We start from the raw sequence: 20,540 nt of genomic DNA, 5'->3' as shown, positions 1-20,540 counted from the left end.
CAGTGAAGCAGACCCAATTGAGAGTATCAAGGTTGTGTCCGAGTTCCGAGATGTGTTTCCAAAGGACCTACCAGGTGTGCCACCAGAGCGGAAAGTTGAATTTGCCATAGAGCTTCTTCCTGGAACCGCCCTATCTTTAAGAGAGCTTACAGAATATCTGGGTCAGAGTTGGTTGAGCTTAAGAAGCAGATCAATGAGTTGTCAGAGAAAGGTTACATCCGGCCAAGCACCTCGCCTTGGGCCGCCCCTGTCCTATTTGTGGAAAAGAAAGATGGCACCAAAAGGATGTGTATCGATTATCGAGCTCTAAATGAGGTCACCATCAAGAACAAGTACCCTTTGCCCAGAATAGAAAATCTGTTCGACCAGTTGAGAGGAGCCAGTGTGTTCTCTAAGATAGATCTGAGGTCGGGTTATCATCAGCTCAGGATTCGACCTTCAGACATTCCGAAGACGGTATTCATTACCAAGTATGGGTTGTATGAGTTCACTGTGATGTCTTTCGGTCTAACCAATGCGCCGGCCTTCTTTATGAACTTGATGAACAGTGCATTCATGGATTATCTTGATAAGTTTGTGGTGGTATTCATTGATGACATTCTGATATACTCTCAAAGCGAAGAAGAGCATGCAAGTCATTTGAGGATGGTATTGCAGAGATTGCGAGAGCACCAGTTGTATGCAAAGTTGAGCAAGTGCGAGTTCTGGATCAGTGAAGTCCTGTTCTTGGGTCACATAATCAACAAAGAAGGATTGGCTGTGGATCCGAAGAAAGTGACAGACATTCTGAACTGGGAAGCGCCAACAGATGCCCGAGGAATCAAGAGCTTCATTGGAATGGTCGGATATTATCGGCGATTCAATTAAGGGTTTTCGAAGATTGCGAAACCAATGACAGCGTTGCTAGGCAACAAGGTCGAGTTCAAGTGGACCCAGAAATGTCAAGAGGCCTTCGAAGCGCTGAAAGAGAAGTTGACTACAACGCCTGTCTTAGTCTTGCCTAATGTGCACAAGCCCTTCTCGGTATATTGTGATGCTTGTTACACCGGTTTGGGATGTGTGTTGATGCAAGAGGGAAGAGTTGTGGCTTACTCGTCCCGACAGCTGAAGGTTCATGAGAAGAATTACCCAATCCACGACCTAGAGTTGGCAGCAGTGGTTCACGCATTGAAGACATGGAGGCACTATCTGTATGGACAGAAATGTGATGTTTACACAGACCACAAGAGTCTGAAGTACATATTCACTCAGTCAGAGCTGAATATGAGGCAATGAAGATGGTTAGAGCTGATCAAAGATTACGAGTTGGAGATTCATTACCATCCAGGCAAAGCGAACGTGGTGGCAGATGCTTTGAGCAGGAAGAGTTAGGTCAATCTGATGGTCGCTCGTCCGATGCCTTATGAGTTGGCCAAAGAGTTTGACAGGTTGAGTCTCGGATTTCTGAACAACACGCGAGGAGTCACAATTGAGTTGGAACCTACCCTGGAGCGGGAAATCAAAGAAGCGCAGAAGAATGATGAGAAGATCGGTGAGATCCGGCGACTGATTCTAGACGGTAGAGGCAAAGAATTTAGGGAAGACGCAGAAGGTGTGATATGGTTCAAAGACCACTTATGTGTTCCCAATGTCCAATCTATTCGGGAGTTGATTCTCAAGGAAGCTCATGAGACAACCTATTCGATTCACCCTGGTAGTGAGAAGATGTATCAGGATCTGAAGAAGAAATTCTGGTGGTACGGAATGAAGAGGGAAATCACAGAGCATGTGGCTATGTGTGATAGTTGTCGGCGGATCAAGGCGGAGCACCAGAGACCAGCTGGGTTGTTGCAACCATTGAAAATTCCTCATTGGAAATGGGATGAAATCGGTATGGATTTCATAGTCGGATTGCCTCGCACTCGAGCCGGCTACGATTCCATTTGGGCAGTGGTGGACCGCTTAACCAAGTCAACCCACTTCATACCTGTCAAGACCAACTACAGCAGTGCAGTATTGGCAGAATTGTACATGTCTCGGATCGTTTGTCTTCACGGTGTGCCAAAGAAGATAGTGTCAGACAGAGAAACGCAGTTCACCTCTCATTTCTGGCAGCAGTTGCATGAAGCCTTGGGCCCACATCTGAATTTCAGTTCAGCTTATCATCCGCAGACAGATGGTCAGACCGAAAGGACCAATCAAATCCTTGAAGACATGTTGAGAGCCTGTGCGTTGCAAGATCAGTCCGAATGGGACAAGCGATTGCCTTATGCAGAGTGATAGTCGCCTAGAGGGGGGGGGTGAATAGGGCGAAACTGAAATTTACAAATATAAACACAACTACAAGCCGGGTTAGCGTTAGAAATATAAACGAGTCCGCGAGAGAGGGCGCAAAACAAATCGCAAGCGAATAAGTAAGTGAGACACGCGGATTTGTTTTACCGAGGTTCGGTTCTCGCAAACCTACTCCCCGTTGAGGAGGCCACAAAGGCCGGGTCTCTTTCAACCCTTCCCTCTCTCAAACGATCCACGGATCGAGTGAGCTTTCTTTTCTCAATCACTTGGAACACAAAGTTCCTACAAGGATCACCACAAGATTGGTGTCTCTTGTCTCAATTACAAGTGAGCTTGATCGCAATGAAAGAATCAAGAAAGCACGATTAAAAAGCCAAGCAACAAGAGCGACAAATGACACACGGATCGCTTTCTCTCTCAAGCCACTAGTCACTAATGATCTCTTATCTCAATAGTGAAACTTGGAGAGATGGAGGCTTTGAATGTGTCTTGGAATGGATTGCTAGCTCTTGTATTGAATGTTGAAGGTTGGAATGCTTGGATGAAGTGAATGGAGGTGGTTGGGGTTGTATTTATAGCCACCAACCACTTCCTAGCCGTTGGGCCTTTCTGCTGAGCGCGGACGGTCCGCCCTCCTGGTGCGGACGGTCCGCCCCTGTAGATCAACGGCTGAAGATGCAACGGTCAGCAGTAACGGCTATATCAACGGCTATATTGCATTTAATGCGACGTCAGATGTCAGACAGAGCCAGTCGCGGACGGTCCGCCCGCCTGGCCCGGACGGTCCGCGAGGCCGCTAAAATTCATTTCTCCGAACCCGTCACCTTCGGGTTTTTCGGTTCCTTACCGACCGGACGGTCCGCGCCTGAGGCCGGACGGTCCGCGCGAGGGCTCGGACGGTCTTCGCTTTTCCTCCGGACAGTCTGTAGTGGAAACTTGTGTTTTTGCATTGGTTCTGTTCGAGGGGTATCCCGATGTCGCGGACGGTCCGCCGCAAGAGCCCGGACGGTCCGCGCTTGGCCTGTTTTTCCAAAAAGCTTCTCCTGTCCGGAATAATCTACGGTATTCCGGACAGTCGAATTAGTATAGTTGTAGATGAACCTTTGGCACCTGTAGAACATGTAATCTAGAGCAAACTAGTTAGTCCAATTTATTTGAGTTGGGCGATTCAACCACCAAAACTATTTAGGAACTAGGTGTAAGCCTAATTCCCTTTCAATCTCCCCCTTTTTGGTGATTGATGCCAACACAAACCAAAGCAAATATGGAAGTGCATAATTGAACTAGTTTGCATAATATAAGTGCAAAGGTTGCTTGGAATTGAGTCAATATAAATACTTGCAAAATATGCATGAATTGTTTCTTTCTTATATAACATTTTGGACCACGTTTGCACCACATGTTTTGTTTTTGCAAAACCTTTTGTAAATCCTTTTCATAGATCTTTTGCAAATAGTCAAAGGTAAATAAATAAGAGTTTGCAAAAGCATTTTTAAGATTTGAAATTTCCTCCCCCTGTTTCAAATGCTTTTCCTTTGACTAAACAAAACTCCCCCTAAAAGAGATCCACCTCTTAGTGTTCAAGAGGGTTTTGATATACCATTTTTGAAATACTACTTTCTCCCCCTTTTGAACACAATAGGATACCAAATGATAAAGACTTTTGGAAAGCACTAAGTTTTTGAATTTGGTGGTGGTGGTGCGGTCCTTTTGCTTTGGGCTCATTTCTCCCCCTTTTTGGCATGAATCGCCAAAAACGGAATCATTAGAGTCCTAGAAGTAAGTTCTTCCCCTTTGGTCATAAATAAGTGAGTTAAGATTATACCAAAGACGAAGTCCTTTTGCGTTTGAGCTTTTACTCTCCCCCCCAAGGATGAAGTCCTTTTCCTTGATGCTCATTTCTCCCCCAACGAGGAGAGAGTTGCTCGGAGTGGTGGCGAAGTATGAGTTACGGAGTGGAAGCCTTTGTCTTCGCCGAAGACTCCAATTCCCTTTCAATATACCTATGACTTGGTTTGAAATAGACTTGAAAACACATTAGTCATAGCATATAGAAGAGATATGATCAAAGGTATTCAAATGAGCTATGTGTGCAAGCTTAGCAAAAGAAATTCCTAGAATCAAGAATATTTAGCTCATGCCTAAGTTTGGTAAAAGATTGTTCATCAAGCGGCTTGGTAAAGATATCTGCTAATTGATCTTTAGTATTAATGTAAGAAATCTCGATATCTCCCTTTTGTTGGTGATCCCTAAGAAAATGATACCGAATGGCTATGTGTTTAGTGCGGCTATGCTCGACGGGATTGTCGGCCATTTTGATTGCACTCTCATTATCACATAGCAAAGGAACTTTGGTTAATTTGTAACCGTAGTCCCGCAGGGTTTGCCTCATCCAAAGCAATTGCGCGCAACAATGGCCTGCGGCAATATACTCGGCTTCGGCGGTGGAAAGAGCGACCGAATTTTGCTTCTTTGAAGCCCAAGACACCAAGGATCTTCCCAAGAACTGGCAAGTCCCTGATGTGCTCTTCCTATTAATTTTGCACCCCGCCCAATCGGCATCCGAATAACCAATTAAATCAAATGTGGATCCCCGAGGGTACCAAAGCCCAAACTTAGGAGTATAAGCCAAATATCTCAAGATTCGTTTTACGGCCGTAAGGTGTGATTCCTTAGGGTCGGCTTGAAATCTTGCACACATGCAAACGGAAAGCATAATGTCTGGTCGAGATGCACATAAATAAAGCAATGAACCAATCATCGACCGGTATACCTTTTGATCCACGGACTTACCTCCCGTGTCGAGGTCGAGATGCCCATTAGTTCCCATGGGTGTCTTGATGGGTTTGGCATCCTTCATCCCAAACTTAGCAAGAATGTCTTGAGTGTACTTCGTTTGGCTAATGAAGGTGCCCTCTCGAAGTTGCTTGACTTGGAATCCTAGAAAATACTTCAACTCCCCCATCATTGACATCTCGAATTTCTGTGTCATGATCCTACTAAACTCTTCACATGTAGACTCGTTAGTAGACCCAAATATAATATCATCAACATAAATTTGGCATACAAACAAGTCATTTTCAAGAGTTTTAGTAAAGAGTGTAGGATCGGCCTTGCCAACTTTGAAGCCATTAGCAATAAGGAAATCTCTTAGGCATTCATACCATGCTCTTGGGGCTTGCTTGAGCCCATAAAGCGCCTTAGAGAGCCTATAGACATGGTTAGGGTACTTACTGTCTTCAAAGCCGGGAGGTTGCTCAACATAGACCTCTTCCTTGATTGGTCCGTTGAGGAAGGCACTTTTCACGTCCATTTGATAGAGCTTAAAGCCATGGTAAGTAGCATAGGCCAATAATATGCGAATTGACTCAAGCCTAGCTACGGGTGCATAGGTTTCACCAAAATCCAAACCTTCGACTTGTGAATACCCTTTGGCCACGAGTCGAGCTTTGTTCCTTGTCACCACACCATGCTCATCTTGCTTGTTGCGGAAGACCCACTTGGTTCCTACAACATTTTGATTAGGACGTGGAACTAAATGCCATACCTCATTCCTTGTGAAATTGTTGAGCTCCTCTTGCATCGCCATCACCCAATCCGAATCTTGAAGTGCTTCCTCTACCCTGTGTGGCTCAATAGAGGAAACAAAAGAGTAATGTTCACAAAAATGTGCAACCCGAGATCGAGTAGTTACCCCCTTATGAATGTCGCCGAGGATGGTGTCGACGGGGTGATCTCGTTGTATTGCTTGGTGGACTCTTGGGTGTGGCGGTCTTGGCTCTTCCTCATCCTCCTTTTCTTGATCATTTGCATCTCCCCCTTGATCATTGCTATCATCTTGAGGTGGCTCGTCTTCTTGATTTTGCTTTTCATCATTTTGAGCCTCATCCTCATTTTGAGTTGGTGGAGATGCTTGCATGGAGGAGGATGGTTGATCTTGTGTACTGGGAGGCTCTTCGGATTCCTTAGGACACACATCCCCGATGGACATGTTCCTTAGCGCGATGCATGGAGCCTGTTCTTCACCTATCTCATCAAGATCAACTTGCTCTACTTGAGAGCCGTTAGTTTCATCAAACACAACGTCACAAGAGACTTCAACTAGTCCAGTGGACTTGTTAAAGACCCTATATGCCCTTGTGTTTGAGTCATATCCTAGTAAAAAGCCTTCTACAGTTTTAGGTGCAAATTTAGATTTTCTACCTCTTTTAACAAGAATAAAGCATTTGCTACCAAAAACTCTAAAGTATGAAATGTTGGGCTTTTTACCGGTTAGGAGTTCGTAGGATGTCTTCTTGAGGATTCGGTGAAGATATAACCGGTTAATGGCGTAGCAGGCGGTGTTGACTGCTTCGGCCCAAAACCGGTCCGGTGTCTTGTACTCATCAAGCATGGTTCTTGCCATGTCCAATAGAGTTCGATTCTTCCTCTCCACTACACCATTTTGTTGTGGCGTGTAGGGAGAAGAGAACTCATGCTTGATGCCTTCCTCCTCAAGGAAGCTTTCAATTTGAGAGTTCTTGAACTCCGTCCCATTGTCGCTTCTTATTTTCTTGATCCTTAAGCCGAACTCATTTTGAGCCCGTCTCAAGAATCCTTTTAAAGTCTCTTGGGTTTGAGATTTTTCCTGTAAAAAGAATACCCAAGTGAAGCGAGAATAATCATCCACAATAACCAGACAGTACTTACTCCCGCCGATGCTTATGTAAGCGATCGGGCCGAATAGATCCATGTGTAGGAGCTCCAGTGGCCTGTCAGTCGTCATTATGTTCTTGTGTGGATGATGAGTGCCAACTTGCTTCCCTGCTTGGCATGCGCTACAAATCCTGTCTTTCTCAAAATGAACATTGGTTAGTCCTAAAATGTGCTCTCCCTTTAGAAGCTTATGAAGATTCTTCATCCCAACATGGGCTAGTCGGCGGTGCCAGAGCCAACCCATGTTAGTCTTAGCAATTAAACATGTGTCGAGCTCAGCTCTATCAAAATCTACTAAGTATAGCTGACCCTCTAACACACCCTTAAATGCTATTGAATCATCACTTCTTCTAAAGACAGTGACACCTATATCAGTAAAAAGACAGTTGTAGCCCATTTGACATAATTGGGAGACAGAAAGCAAGTTGTAATCTAATGAATTAACAAGAAAAACATTGGAAATGGAATGGTCAGGTGAAATAGCAATTTTACCCAAACCTTTGACCAACCCTTGATTTCCATCCCCAAATGTGATAGCTCGTTGGGGGTCTTTGTTTTTCTCATATGAGGAGAACATCCTTTTCTCCCCGGTCATGTGGTTTGTGCACCCGCTGTCGAGTATCCAACTTGAGCCCCCGGATGCATAAACCTACAAAACAAATTTAGTTCTTGACTTTAGGTACCCAAACTGTTTTGGGTCCTTTGGCATTAGATACAAGAACTTTGGGTACCCAAACACAAGTCTTGGAGCCCTTGTGTTTGCCCCCAACAAATTTGGCAACTACTTTGCCGGATTTGCTAGTAAGCACATAAGATGCATCAAAAGTTTTAAATGAAATGGCATGATCATTTGATGCATTAGGAATTTTCTTCTTAGGCAACTTGGCACGGGTTGGTTGCCTAGAACTAGATGTCTCACCCTTATACATGAAAGCATGGTTAGGGCCAGAGTGAGACTTCCTAGAATGAATCTTCCTAATTTTGCTCTCAGGATAGCCTGCAGGGTATAAAATGTAACCCTCGTTATCCTGAGGCATGGGAGCTTTGCCCTTAACAAAGTTAGACAAGTTCTTAGGAGGGGCATTAAGTTTGACATTGTCTCCCCTTTGGAAGCCAATGCCATCCTTGATGCCAGGGCGTCTCCCATTATAAAGCATGCTACGAGCAAATTTAAATTTCTCATTTTCTAGGTTGTGCTCGGCAATTTTAGCATCTAGTTTAGCTATATGATCATTTTGTTTTTTGATTAAGGCTAGGTGATCATGGATAGCATCAACATTAATATCTCTACATCTAGTGCAAATAGAAACATGCTCAACATTAGATGTAGAGGGTTTGCAAGATTTAAGTTCTACAACCTTAGCATGCAACATTTCATTCTTAGTTCTAAGGTCGGAAATAGTAGCATTGCAAACATTAAAATCTTTAGCCTTAGCAATTAAATTTTCATTCTCTAATCTAAGGCTACCAAGAGATGCATTCAATTCATCAATCTTAGCAAGCAAGTCAACGTTATCATCTCTAAGATTGGTAATTGAAACATTACAAACATGTGAATCAACCTTAGCATTTAAAGTAGCATTTTCATTTCTAAGGTTGTCAATCATCTCACGGCAAGTGCTTAGCTCACTAGACAGTTTTTCACATTTTTCAACTTGTAGAGCGTAAGCATTTTTAACCTTAACATGTTTCTTATTCTCCTTGATTAGGAAGTCCTCTTGGGAGTCCAAGAGATCATCCTTTTCATGGATGGCACTAATTAGTTCATTTAATTTTTCCTTTTGTTCCATGTTAAGGTTAGCAAAAAGAATGCGCAAGTTATCCTCCTCATTTTTATCATCATCCTCATCACTAGATGTTTCATATTTAGTGGAGGACCTTGATTTTACCTTCTTTTTGCCGTCCTTGGCCATGAGACACTTGTGGCCGACGTTGGGGAAGAGAAGGCCTTTGGTGACGGCGATGTTGGCGGCGTCCTCGTCGTCGGAGGAGTCGCTTGAGCTTTCGTCGGAGTCCCACTCCCGACAAACATGGGCATCGCCGCCCTTCTTCTTGTAATACTTCTTCTTCTCCTTTCTTCTTCCCTTCTTGTCGTCGCCCCTGTCACTGTCACTAGACATAGGACATTTTGCAATAAAGTGACCGGGCTTACCACACTTGTAGCAAACCTTCTTGGAACGAGGTTTGTAGTCCTTCCCCTTCCGTTGCTTGAGGATTTGCCTAAAGCTTTTGATGATTAGGGCCATCTCCTCATTGTCGAGCTTGGAGGCGTCAATTGGTTGTCTACTTGGTGTAGACTCCTCCTTCTTCTCCTCCGTTGCCTTAAAGGCCACCGGTTGCGCCTCGGAGGTGGAAGGCTCGTCAAGCTCGTTGATCTTCTTGGAGCCCTTAATCATGCATTCAAAACTCACAAAATTCCCGATAACTTCCTCGGGGGTCATTAGTGGATATCTAGGATTCCCACGAATTAATTGTACTTGAGTGGGGTTAAGGAAAATAAGAGCTCTTAGAATAACCTTAACCACTTCGTGGTCATCCCATTTTGTGCTCCCGAGGTTGCGCACTTGGTTCACCAGGGTCTTGAGCCGGTTGTACATGTCTTGTGGCTCCTCCCCTTGGCGAAGACGGAAGCGACCGAGCTCCCCCTCGATCGTTTCCCGTTTGGTGATCTTAGTGAGTTCATCACCCTCGTGCGCCGTCTTGAGTAGGTCCCAAATCTCCTTGGCGTTCTTCAATCCTTGTACTTTGTTGTATTCCTCCTTGCTTAGGGAGGCAAGGAGGATGGTTGCGGCTTGGGAGTTGAAGTGCTCGATTTGGGCCACTTCGTCCGTGTCATAGTCCTCATCCCCTATTGATGGTACCTGTACACCATACTCAACAACATCCCATATTCTTTTGTGGAGAGAGGTTAGATGAAATCGCATCAAATTACTCCACATACATAATCTTCACCATTAAAAGTTGGTGGTTTGCCTAATGGGACGGAAAGTAAAGGTGTATGTTTAGGAATGCGAGGGTAGCGTAGGGGGATCTTACTATACTTCTTGCGCTCTTGGCGCTTAGAAGTGACGGAGGGCGCATCGGAGTCGGAGGTAGAAGTTGATGAAGTGTCGGTCTCGTAGTAGACCACCTTCCTCATCCTCTTGTGCTTATCGCCTTTCCGATGCGGCTTGCGGGAAGAAGATTTTTCCTTCTTCTCTTTGTGGTGAGAAGAAGATTTCTTCTCCTTCCCTTTGTTGGAGGAGCTCTTCTTCTTCTCCCTCCTTTTGGTGCGGGACTCTTCCGATGAAGTGCTCCCGTAGCTTGTAGTGGGCTTTTCGCCGGTCTCCATCTCCTTCTTGGCGTGATCTCCCGACATCACTTCGAGCGGTTAGGCTCTAATGAAGCACCGGGCTCTGATACCAATTGATAGTCGCCTAGAGGGGGGGGGTGAATAGGGCGAAACTGAAATTTACAAATATAAACACAACTACAAGCCGGGTTAGCGTTAGAAATATAAACGAGTCCGCGAGAGAGGGCGCAAAACAAATCGCAAGCGAATAAGTAAGTGAGACACGCGGATTTGTTTTACCGAGGTTCGGTTCTCGCAAACCTACTCCCCGTTGAGGAGGCCACAAAGGCCGGGTCTCTTTCAACCCTTCCCTCTCTCAAACGATCCACGGATCGAGTGAGCTTTCTTTTCTCAATCACTTGGAACACAAAGTTCCTACAAGGATCACCACAAGATTGGTGTCTCTTGTCTCAATTACAAGTGAGCTTGATCGCAATGAAAGAATCAAGAAAGCACGATTAAAAAGCCAAGCAACAAGAGCGACAAATGACACACGGATCGCTTTCTCTCTCAAGCCACTAGTCACTAATGATCTCTTATCTCAATAGTGAAACTTGGAGAGATGGAGGCTTTGAATGTGTCTTGGAATGGATTGCTAGCTCTTGTATTGAATGTTGAAGGTTGGAATGCTTGGATGAAGTGAATGGAGGTGGTTGGGGTTGTATTTATAGCCACCAACCACTTCCTAGCCGTTGGGCCTTTCTGCTGAGCGCGGACGGTCCGCCCTCCTGGTGCGGACGGTCCGCCCCTGTAGATCAACGGCTGAAGATGCAACGGTCAGCAGTAACGGCTATATCAACGGCTATATTGCATTTAATGCGACGTCAGATGTCAGACAGAGCCAGTCGCGGACGGTCCGCCCGCCTGGCCCGGACGGTCCGCGAGGCCGCTAAAATTCATTTCTCCGAACCCGTCACCTTCGGGTTTTTCGGTTCCTTACCGACCGGACGGTCCGCGCCTGAGGCCGGACGGTCCGCGCGAGGGCTCGGACGGTCTTCGCTTTTCCTCCGGACAGTCTGTAGTGGAAACTTGTGTTTTTGCATTGGTTCTGTTCGAGGGGTATCCCGATGTCGCGGACGGTCCGCCGCAAGAGCCCGGACGGTCCGCGCTTGGCCTGTTTTTCCAAAAAGCTTCTCCTGTCCGGAATAATCTACGGTATTCCGGACAGTCGAATTAGTATAGTTGTAGATGAACCTTTGGCACCTGTAGAACATGTAATCTAGAGCAAACTAGTTAGTCCAATTTATTTGAGTTGGGCGATTCAACCACCAAAACTATTTAGGAACTAGGTGTAAGCCTAATTCCCTTTCACAGAGTTCTCCTATAACAACAGTTACCAGGCCAGCTTAAAGATGTCACCATTTTAGGCGCTTTATGGAAGGAGTTGTAGAACTCGGTTGCAATGGGATTAGCCTAGAGAGAAGCAAGTGTTTGGGCCAGACATTTTGCTTGAAGCTGAAGAGAACATCAAGATGGTCCGAGAGAATATGAAGATAGCGCAATCAAGGCAGCGAAGCTATGCAGACACAAGAAGAAGAGAGCTGAGTTTCGAAGTCGGAGACTTTGTCTATCTGAAAGTGTGACCGATCAGAGGAGTCAGAATGTTCGGAGTGAAAGGCAAGCTAGCACCCCGCTACATCAGTCCGTATCAAATCCTCGCAAGGCGTGGAGAAGTGGCCTATCAGCTCAGTTTGCCAGAAGGTTTGTTCGCAGTGCATGATGTTTTTCATGTTCTCAGCTGAAGAAGTGTCTGCGTGTGCCAGAAGAGCAGTTGCCAGTTGAAGGTATGGAGGTCCAGGAGGACTTGACCTACACAGAGAAACCAGCGCAAATCCTTGAGACGGCAGACAGAATCACCCGAAGGAAGACCATCAGAATGTGCAAAGTCAGATGGAATCACCACTCTGAGTAAGAAGCAACTTGGGAGCGCGAAGATGATCTGATGGCTAAATATCCTGAGCTCTTTGCTAGCCAACCCTGAATCTCGAGGGCGAGATTCTTTTAAGGGGATAGGTTTGTAACGCCCTGAATTTGGGGGTAGGATTTTTTCTTCTTTTCTCTCACCAAATTCGGGCGTTACTCTCTTTTCTCTTCCTGTTTCGCTCCTTCTTCCCAATTTCAAAACCAGTATAGTGACAGGTGTCCGTGTCATGTATAAACCAAAACCTAAGTGTCATGGGTGTTGCATCATGCCGAAGCGCATTTCTTTGTTGGATGTCGCGTGTTCGTCTCGTTCCGTCTCGGATTTCAATTCGCGATTGGAGCCCGTTTGAGGGTCGTGCGTGTCGTAGGTTTCGATTCGCGAAGTGGCTCGGCCCATCCCAACCCAACCCAGCCCAGCCCGGCCCGGCCTTGCGCGCCCCTGGCGCCCCACACCCCCCAAGCACCCCTCCTCTCCTCCCTCTCTCATTTGGATTTCCCGCGCAGCAACCTCCCTCTCCCTCTTCCACCTCTCTCTCCCCGTGGTGCCCTAGGTTTTGGAGACGGTGATCGCCGGAGTTGGATCCCGAAGTGAGCTACCCTCCCCTCCCTTCTCCTCTCTCTCTCTCCCACTCCCTCCTCTTCTCCCCCTACGCGCGCCCTCTCTTCTTCCCCTGCGCGCGCCCCTGCCCTCCCTGCTCGTGCGGCGCGCGGCCCCCGCCCCTCCCCTGCCCGCGGCGGCGCGGCCCCGCCCCTCTGCTCGCGCAGCGCGCACGGCCCCGCCCCCTCCCCTGCCCGTGGCGCGCGGCCCCGGGCGCGACGCGGCGGCTCGGCCCCCGACGCGGCGTCCCCGGCCCCTGCGCACGGCCTTGGCCCCCTGCGCGTGGCGTCCCGGCCCTCGGCGTGGTTTGCGTGGCCTTGGCGTGGCCTCGCGCTCCCCCGTTTACCCCTAACGCGTTCTCGCGTGCGGAACCCCACGCGCGCGGTGATTATTCTTGGTTTTTAGTTAGTTTCAAACTCCGTTAGTTAGCGTGTTGTGTCGCGCGCTTCGTCGCGCGACGAATTTATCTAATCTCAGATTCTATGAATGTGTTGTGTCGTGCGCTTCGTTGCACGACGATCCATTTTAATTTCAGGTTGTTTAATGTGTAACGCCGCGCGTGTATTCACGCGACGTTCCACTTTAGACTCAGTTCAGTTGACGTATGTCGTCGTGCGTTTCGTCGCGCGAAGCTTAACGTCTCTTTATAATTAATGCAAAGTGTCTTGTTGTGCGCTCAGTCGCGCGACGAGTCATTGATTTCTTAATTCGATTTAGAGTGCTATGTCGCGCGTCTCGCCGCGCGACAATCCTTTTAATTTATCTTCATCTGCTTATAATGATTAGACATGAAACATGACTTTACTTTATGCTAAACGTAGTGTCTACATTAATGCCTTTCAATTGAGCGAGTGGTTTAATTCATAATAATGTAACGTGATCGTTTCTCGATTGTCTTTTCCTCTTTCTCTCTTAACCGTAATTGCGAGCCCGCGTGGAACGTCTGTTTACTTACTGCATTCTATTGTATGGTGTACTGTTCTTTTGTATTAAATATGTGGATGTATGTATGTTTGCGCTCGCATAGAGAACAATCTGGTTAAGGAGCCCGAAGAACTCGCAGGAGAAGCCCCTGAGCAGCAGTCGGTTGGTGGAGGCAAGTGTCCCTTGACCTATCTTTGTCCTATACATTCTTTAATTCACCTCCCGCATTACACATTTATACCTAAGGATTGACTAGTTTTTGTTATCCATGTCCTTGTTTACCTATTTGGGTTGGATTATTATTGCTTAGTCTTATGCTATTGCTCAACTCTAATCAATGAACATGATGAGAATTATCAATGATACGCTGTTTTCCCTTCTTTTATTATGATGTTATACTTGTGGTCTTCAAGGGGGCTCGAGCGGTTTCTTGAGTGCCTCTCCGTAAGTACCTGTTCGTTGGATGACCACCCGGGAAAACAGTGCAACCATGAGGGTGGAATGGGGTGCCCTTAGCTGAATAATTAGAGGATCCGGGGTGTAGTTCGCTTAGCCGTCGTGCCATCAATGGGGCTCGGTGTATGCGGCTCGCTCTGCCAAGTTTGGGTTCGCCCCTTGGGGAGGAGTGCGGTGCATTTAGGAAACCTAACGGGCGGCTACAGCCCCGGTGAATCTTTGTAAAGGCTACGTAGTGATGCCCTGCTGGGTCACCTTGGTAGTGATCAATGGAGAGTCATGATCTCCGGGCAGAAAGGGAATCACGACTTGTGGGTAAAGTGCACAACCTCTGCAGAGTGTTTGAAAACTGATATATCAGCCGTGCTCGCGGTTATGAGCGGCCAAGGGAGCTCCAGTGATTAGTGATACTTGATCAGAGATGTTCGGATTGCAGGTGGCAATGAGATTGTTGGTTTTGGTATTGACTCTGGTAATGGTGAGTGGTACTCTTTCCGTTTGGAAAGGAGTACGTTTGGGTTAATAACGTGGGTTAATTCTAAAACTTGGCTTTATCTACTAGTAATAATAATCTGACAAACTAAAAGCAACTGCTTGACTTACCCCCACATAAAGCTAGTCCACTACAGCCAAACAGGATACTTGCTGAGTATGTTGATGTGTACTCACCCTTGCTCTACACACCAAACCCCCCATCCCTAGGTTGTCAGCATTGCAACCACTGTTCAGGAGAAGATGAAGCCGTAGAAGGAGACCATCAGGAGTTCCAAGATTATGATGAGTTCTAGGCGTGGGTTAGCGGCAACCCCCAGTCGGCTGCCTGTGAAGGCCGCGTTTATCTACGTTTCTTTTACACACTTTGATTTATTGTAAAGACTATGTGGATGTCTTAGACATATGATGTAATCGACTACTATTTCCCTTTTTTAATACTATTTGAGCACTGTGTGATGATGTCCATGTTATATAACTGATGTGTACGTGAATTGCTGATCCTGACACGTACATGGTTCACATTCGGTTTGCCTTCTAAAACCGGGTGTGACACCAGCTCTGGCGGCGGCATGGCAGGAGAGGAGAAGAGAGGGAAAGCGGCGGCAAGCTTGGGAGCCGCCCGTGTCGCCCCGCGTGGGAGCGACGCGAGCGTGGGGAGACCTTGGGATATACACCAGCATAATTTCAGTGCCAACATGAAGAAAATCATGAACATAGTTACTAAATCCAAATTTCTATGGCATTTCGTGATACTCTCTTTCAAAATAAGGTTAAAACTTTATTTTAACCTTTAAGGAAGGTAGCATACATATACATTACAAATGTGACAATAAGCCTAAAGCTATTCTGGAAGTGTACAGTGTTTGTGCTTTAAGAAGGAACATATTTTTGATGAATCACAAGCAAAAATACGCGCATACACACCTCCCCAAGTGTAATACACCCAAGTCTGAACTTATATTGACAGTGTCAAATTTAACATACTGTATCATCAAGGTTAGAAAGCTATGAAGATACGGTCACATATATAATCCTCGAAATTCCTCTTAACTGGTACTTGCATTACAACACAGAACATGGAATGTTTGCAGAGAGAAAGAACTCAGAAGACCTCACAATTGGTTAAATTGTTCTGCCAAATTGTGACCATCAATAAAGGAATTCACCTGAAAGAAAAGAATTTCTTGAACAGATGCTGCGGTAGGGACTCCTTCAGGCCACATTGGTATCACTGCAAAGCGTTCTTGTGCTCTAATCTTACTTGCAATTTTGAGGGCCAGTTCTATTGGTATCAGATTATCAGCACCTGCCACATATTATCATGTAGCCATTAAACATTAACAGTTAAGTCAAGCAACAGCCACTATAGAAGAAACAAGGAGAATGCAGGAGCACCACCTCTTGGATCGGAGCTCCCGCTCGATGTCCGGGTGCAGCCGGAGCAGCTCCGGTGTGGGCTTGGCGGGCGCCATGTCCACGAGGTCAGCGTCCGCGGTCGCCTCCACGAGGCGCGCGCCACGGTCGTTGAGCAGCACCGCGGGCGTGCCGTCGGGGGCCTCGCCGAGCTCCCCCGCGAATGCGCGGTACTCGGCCAGCACCGCGGCCAGGCCGTTCTCGATGGCCGCCGTCGACGGGGCAGGCGGCGGGAAGGCGTAGATGATGGCCATCTGCATCTTGTACGTGACGACAAAGGGATGTAATGTCATGGTTGGTGGGAGTGGAACAAACGACTACTTTTTTGAAACTTTCAACCGGCCGCTTCTCGGTTGTGAACTTATTATGTGTTTGACCGACTGCTTGAAGGATTCAAACAACGTGATGAATTGAATGTAACAACTACAAGTCCTAGTACTACTGTCACTGCTAACATACTTACTCTTTCCATCGATCAGCGCGCATACTGCATGCATGCATGCGGCATATGTGCGTTCAACAGTTTTGAAGTGCCTTCGCTGAACACTGAATGACTTCTCTTCCTACTGCACCAGCACGTGCACCACCACCGCTGCATGATCGCTAATACATGTACTTCTCGCTCTTTTAAACGAAAGTTATTCTGCTTCAGATATTTTAATAATGCAATTATTACTGCCTCATTAGAAGATCTAGCAATGGTAATAACATTTACATAAATTAGTATATACATCGTAATCCATAACCTTCGGTAGATGAATAAAGATGTATTATCTAGACCCTGCTGGCACGAGAAAACACCAGGCAAAACTATATGGTATTATTTTGGCAATTACAAAATATAATATTGTAAACTATGGTTTTAAAAAAAACAATGTTATCAAACAAGTGGGCTTGCATCAGCTTGATTAATTAATTAGTTACATAGTGTAGAAGCTCTTTACTTTTATGCATATATTCAAATAGATGATGAATGCAGACACATATATAAAACACATATACTAATTATTGTGTGAATCTACCTAAAATAAACTTTAGTTTAGTACATAGTAGGGAGTAAGTATTTACTGCCTCCGTCCCACAATATAAAACGTAACCACTTTTTAGTTTTATACCATAATATAAGACGTGATGTCTACAGAGATACGTAGCGTTGGTAGAAAACTCTGCCTAACTTGCCATAGTTTACCACGTCTAAGGTTAGGCAACTTTGATCAAGTTAGGCATGTGTTTGGTTTGAAGTCACAGCTGTGGCAAGATTTTTTTTCTCTGGCTACGTAGGTCCCACTCGTCAATAATGATAAAAATGTGGCAAGATTCCCTTAGACGTGGCAAATTATGGCGCAAAATTTGAGAGCCTAACCTTAGGCACCTTAAGCAAGTGCGACATAAAATTGTGTGGCAATTTTCGACACGATAGGTGTCACACCCGGTTTTGGAAGGCAAACTGAATGCGAACCATATACGTGCCAGGATCAGAAACTCACGTACACAGCGATTACATAATTGGACATCATCACACAATGCTCGAAATAAATAGCGAAAAAGTACTTTATTACATCAAGATGTCCAAGACATCCACATAGTCTAATACATAACCATTGTTCAACATAAATATCAAAGTGCGGAAATACGAAACGTAGATGCTAAGCCTACACAGGCAGCTGACTGGGGGTTTGCCACTAAGAAAGAACTAGAACTCGTCATATTTCTGGAACTCCTCGAAATCTTCCATGTTGCCAGCATCACCTCCTAAGTACTGAGTACAGTGGGGACAACCTGGGGTGGGGTGGTTTGTAAAGCAAGGGTGAGTACACATCAACGTACTCAGCAAATGTCCCGTTTGGCTAAAGTGGACTAGCTGTATATGGGGTTGAGGTCAAGCAGTTGCTTTTAAGTTAGTCAAGTATTTAATACTATTAGTAGAGCCAACTTTTAGTAATAAACCCAGTTATTACCCAAAAGTACTTCCTCAAACGAGGAAATACCACATATTAGATTTTATAACCAACATCCTTAGTCATCATCATAAAAGTATCCAAAGTTCTTCTAATCAAAGAGGATCCCAAGGCTGCTCTTAACCGTGAACTCGGCTGATATACCAGTTTTTAACACTTTGCAAAGGTTGTACACTTTACCCACAAGTCGTGATCCCTTTCTAGCCTGGGTTGTACAGACCCGATCTTCACTACCAAGGTGAATGGCCAGGGATACACTACGTAGCCTTTACAAAGACTCCCCTGGTGCATAGCTTCTCGTTAGGTTTCGCCAGTCGTACAAATGCAGTACACCTCCCCAAGGTGGGTGACTAACAAAACCAAATCGAAAGAACCTCTGCACCCTAACCTTGGCAGAGCGAGCACTACATCCTAGCCCCCATTGACGGCCCTCTGGCAAAGCCAAATACACTCCCTGGTTCATCTAATTAATCAGCTAAGGGCGTCCCATTCCACCCTCATGGTTGTACTGTTATCCCGGGTGGTCACTTCACGAACAGGTCCTTACGGATAGGTACTCAGGAAAAAGGCCTGAGCCCCCTAAGGTATCACAATATCATCCACATAATCAGGATAATAGTATCGTATCACAAATGTTCACATCATGTTCATTGATTAAGTTAAAGCAATAGCAACATGCTAACCATGATAACCCAAAAGGTAGACAAGGTTAAGGTAAATAGAAAAGCTAGTCAATCCTTGGGTTTCATAAAGTAATGCGGGACAGTGAATTATAAAGTAAGTAGGACATAATGAGTCAAAGGACACTTGCCTTCACCATGTTGTTGCTCAGGGAGGTCTCCAACAACACACACCGGAACTTCGGACTGCTCGTTGTCTAAATAAAGCGAGCATGCATTCAATACGTTTGGAAAGTACAAATGAACAACACACCACACATGTACAAACATTGGATCACATCTTAAAAGACACATTACTACATAAGGGATAATGAGTTCAAAGTATAACTTAAACTATAACATAAACTAACTTCATTTGGAAATAGATTATTATTTCTCTATGTGTTACTCACAAATACATAACATAGTTCACTTTATTTTATGGTGACCTAACATTTAGACCAGAGATGATTTCATGTAATACACCTTATTAATCTCACAAGATAACACATGCTTAAATCTCTAGGGTTCTCCTTTTATTTATTTTATTCAATAAATAAATCTATACCTACATTAGTTCCTACTTAACCACAAAAATTAGAATGGGTAGACAGTAAATGAGACTATTTTATTTAGATAGAGAATAATTCTATGAACATTTTGCAATTTGAATCACTAAATTTGGAGTTCATATGCAAAAGTTATGAAATAAACAAGTTTGGGAATTCAAAATATAAAATTAGGTCTAATTCTGTGAATATTTAAGTCCAGGGCTAAATCTGCAAGATTACAGGGGTCTACGCGCGAAAACCAGGGACAACGGGTTGATTTCAATAAACCAAGGGTCTCTTTAAGAAAACTACCGCGCGAAGGGTATCTGTAAGTGCAATCAACCCCAAGTGAGGGTTTTGGTGATTTAATGACAAAACAAATAAGGGTACTAACAGTTTTTGTTCTCAGTGTATGATTAGAAAGAAACAGGAACTTAAGGAAGCACCAAGGACTTCATGCAACAGACGTATAAAAATTTATGTAAAATCTTGTGTTGCATGATGTAATTCTTCCTTATTCTTTTCCGCACAGGTATAGGTGTTTGCTATAGCTCAAGTCCCCAAATTCAAAAGCTATGTTTTGAAAACCAAAATCACTTTAACATTATTTGGTTGACCATGGTTAGGGTTGAGAAACCTAGAGTGTTCTTGCTGAAAAGCAGCTGAACTTCTTCAACTGCAGCTGAGCTTTCCAGCTGAACTTAACTTCAGCTGTGATGAGCTTCTTGAGCTGCAGCTGAGCTGGACTTCAGCTGAGTTGAACTTTCAACTCTAGCTGAACTTCAACTTCAGCTGTGGACCTCTTTGACCATACCCAGCTGAACTTGCCCCCGGGCAGCTGAGCTGGGGTTTTCTCTCCAAAACTCTCTGGTCTAGACCAGCTGAACTGGTCCTGGGGGGCAGCTCAACTGGTCTCTGACCCTCTGACTTCTGATCTGCAGTCTGCCAGTTAGACTGGCAGTCAGGTCACCAGGGGTGTCAGGGGGCGGTTCAACCTCCCTAGGGGGCGGTTCAACCGGTCCTGACCTGTCTGACCCGCCTGCAGGTCAGTCTGGCAGTCAGTCTGGCAGTCAGACTGGCAGACAGTCTTCTGACCTGTCAGGGGGCGGTTCAACCGCCCTAGGTGGCGGCTCAACCAGTTTTCTGCGAGGTTTCTGGTCAAACGACTAGTTTTTGAGCCGTGACTATAAATAGAACCCTCTCTCTCTCTCTTCTTCAATGTGGCTGGACACTCACACATTTATTGCTCACCTAACTTGAGAC

General features: G+C 45.4%; 1 protein-coding gene across 1 annotated transcript in view; it reads right to left on the bottom strand.

The window, feature by feature from the left end:
* Positions 1-16,355, bottom strand: part of LOC103647630 (phospholipase D delta) — a 49,170-nt gene extending 32,815 nt beyond the window's left edge. Inside the window, exons 1-2 of the mRNA XM_020549377.3 lie at positions 16,095-16,355; positions 15,863-16,002 (exon numbers count right to left, since the gene is read on the bottom strand). Coding sequence (XP_020404966.1) covers positions 15,863-15,919 — 57 coding nt within the window. The 5' untranslated portion in view covers positions 15,920-16,002; positions 16,095-16,355. The remainder of the gene's footprint in view (positions 1-15,862; positions 16,003-16,094) is intronic.
* Between the last annotated feature and the right edge of the window lie 4,185 nt (positions 16,356-20,540).

The sequence above is a fragment of the Zea mays genome, chromosome 2 (genome assembly GCF_902167145.1).
Source record: "Zea mays cultivar B73 chromosome 2, Zm-B73-REFERENCE-NAM-5.0, whole genome shotgun sequence".
In the NCBI taxonomy this organism is placed as follows: Eukaryota; Viridiplantae; Streptophyta; class Magnoliopsida; order Poales; family Poaceae; genus Zea; species Zea mays.
The sequence above is the reverse complement of the archived record's forward strand: the minus strand, read 5'-3'. Positions and strand labels throughout refer to the sequence as shown.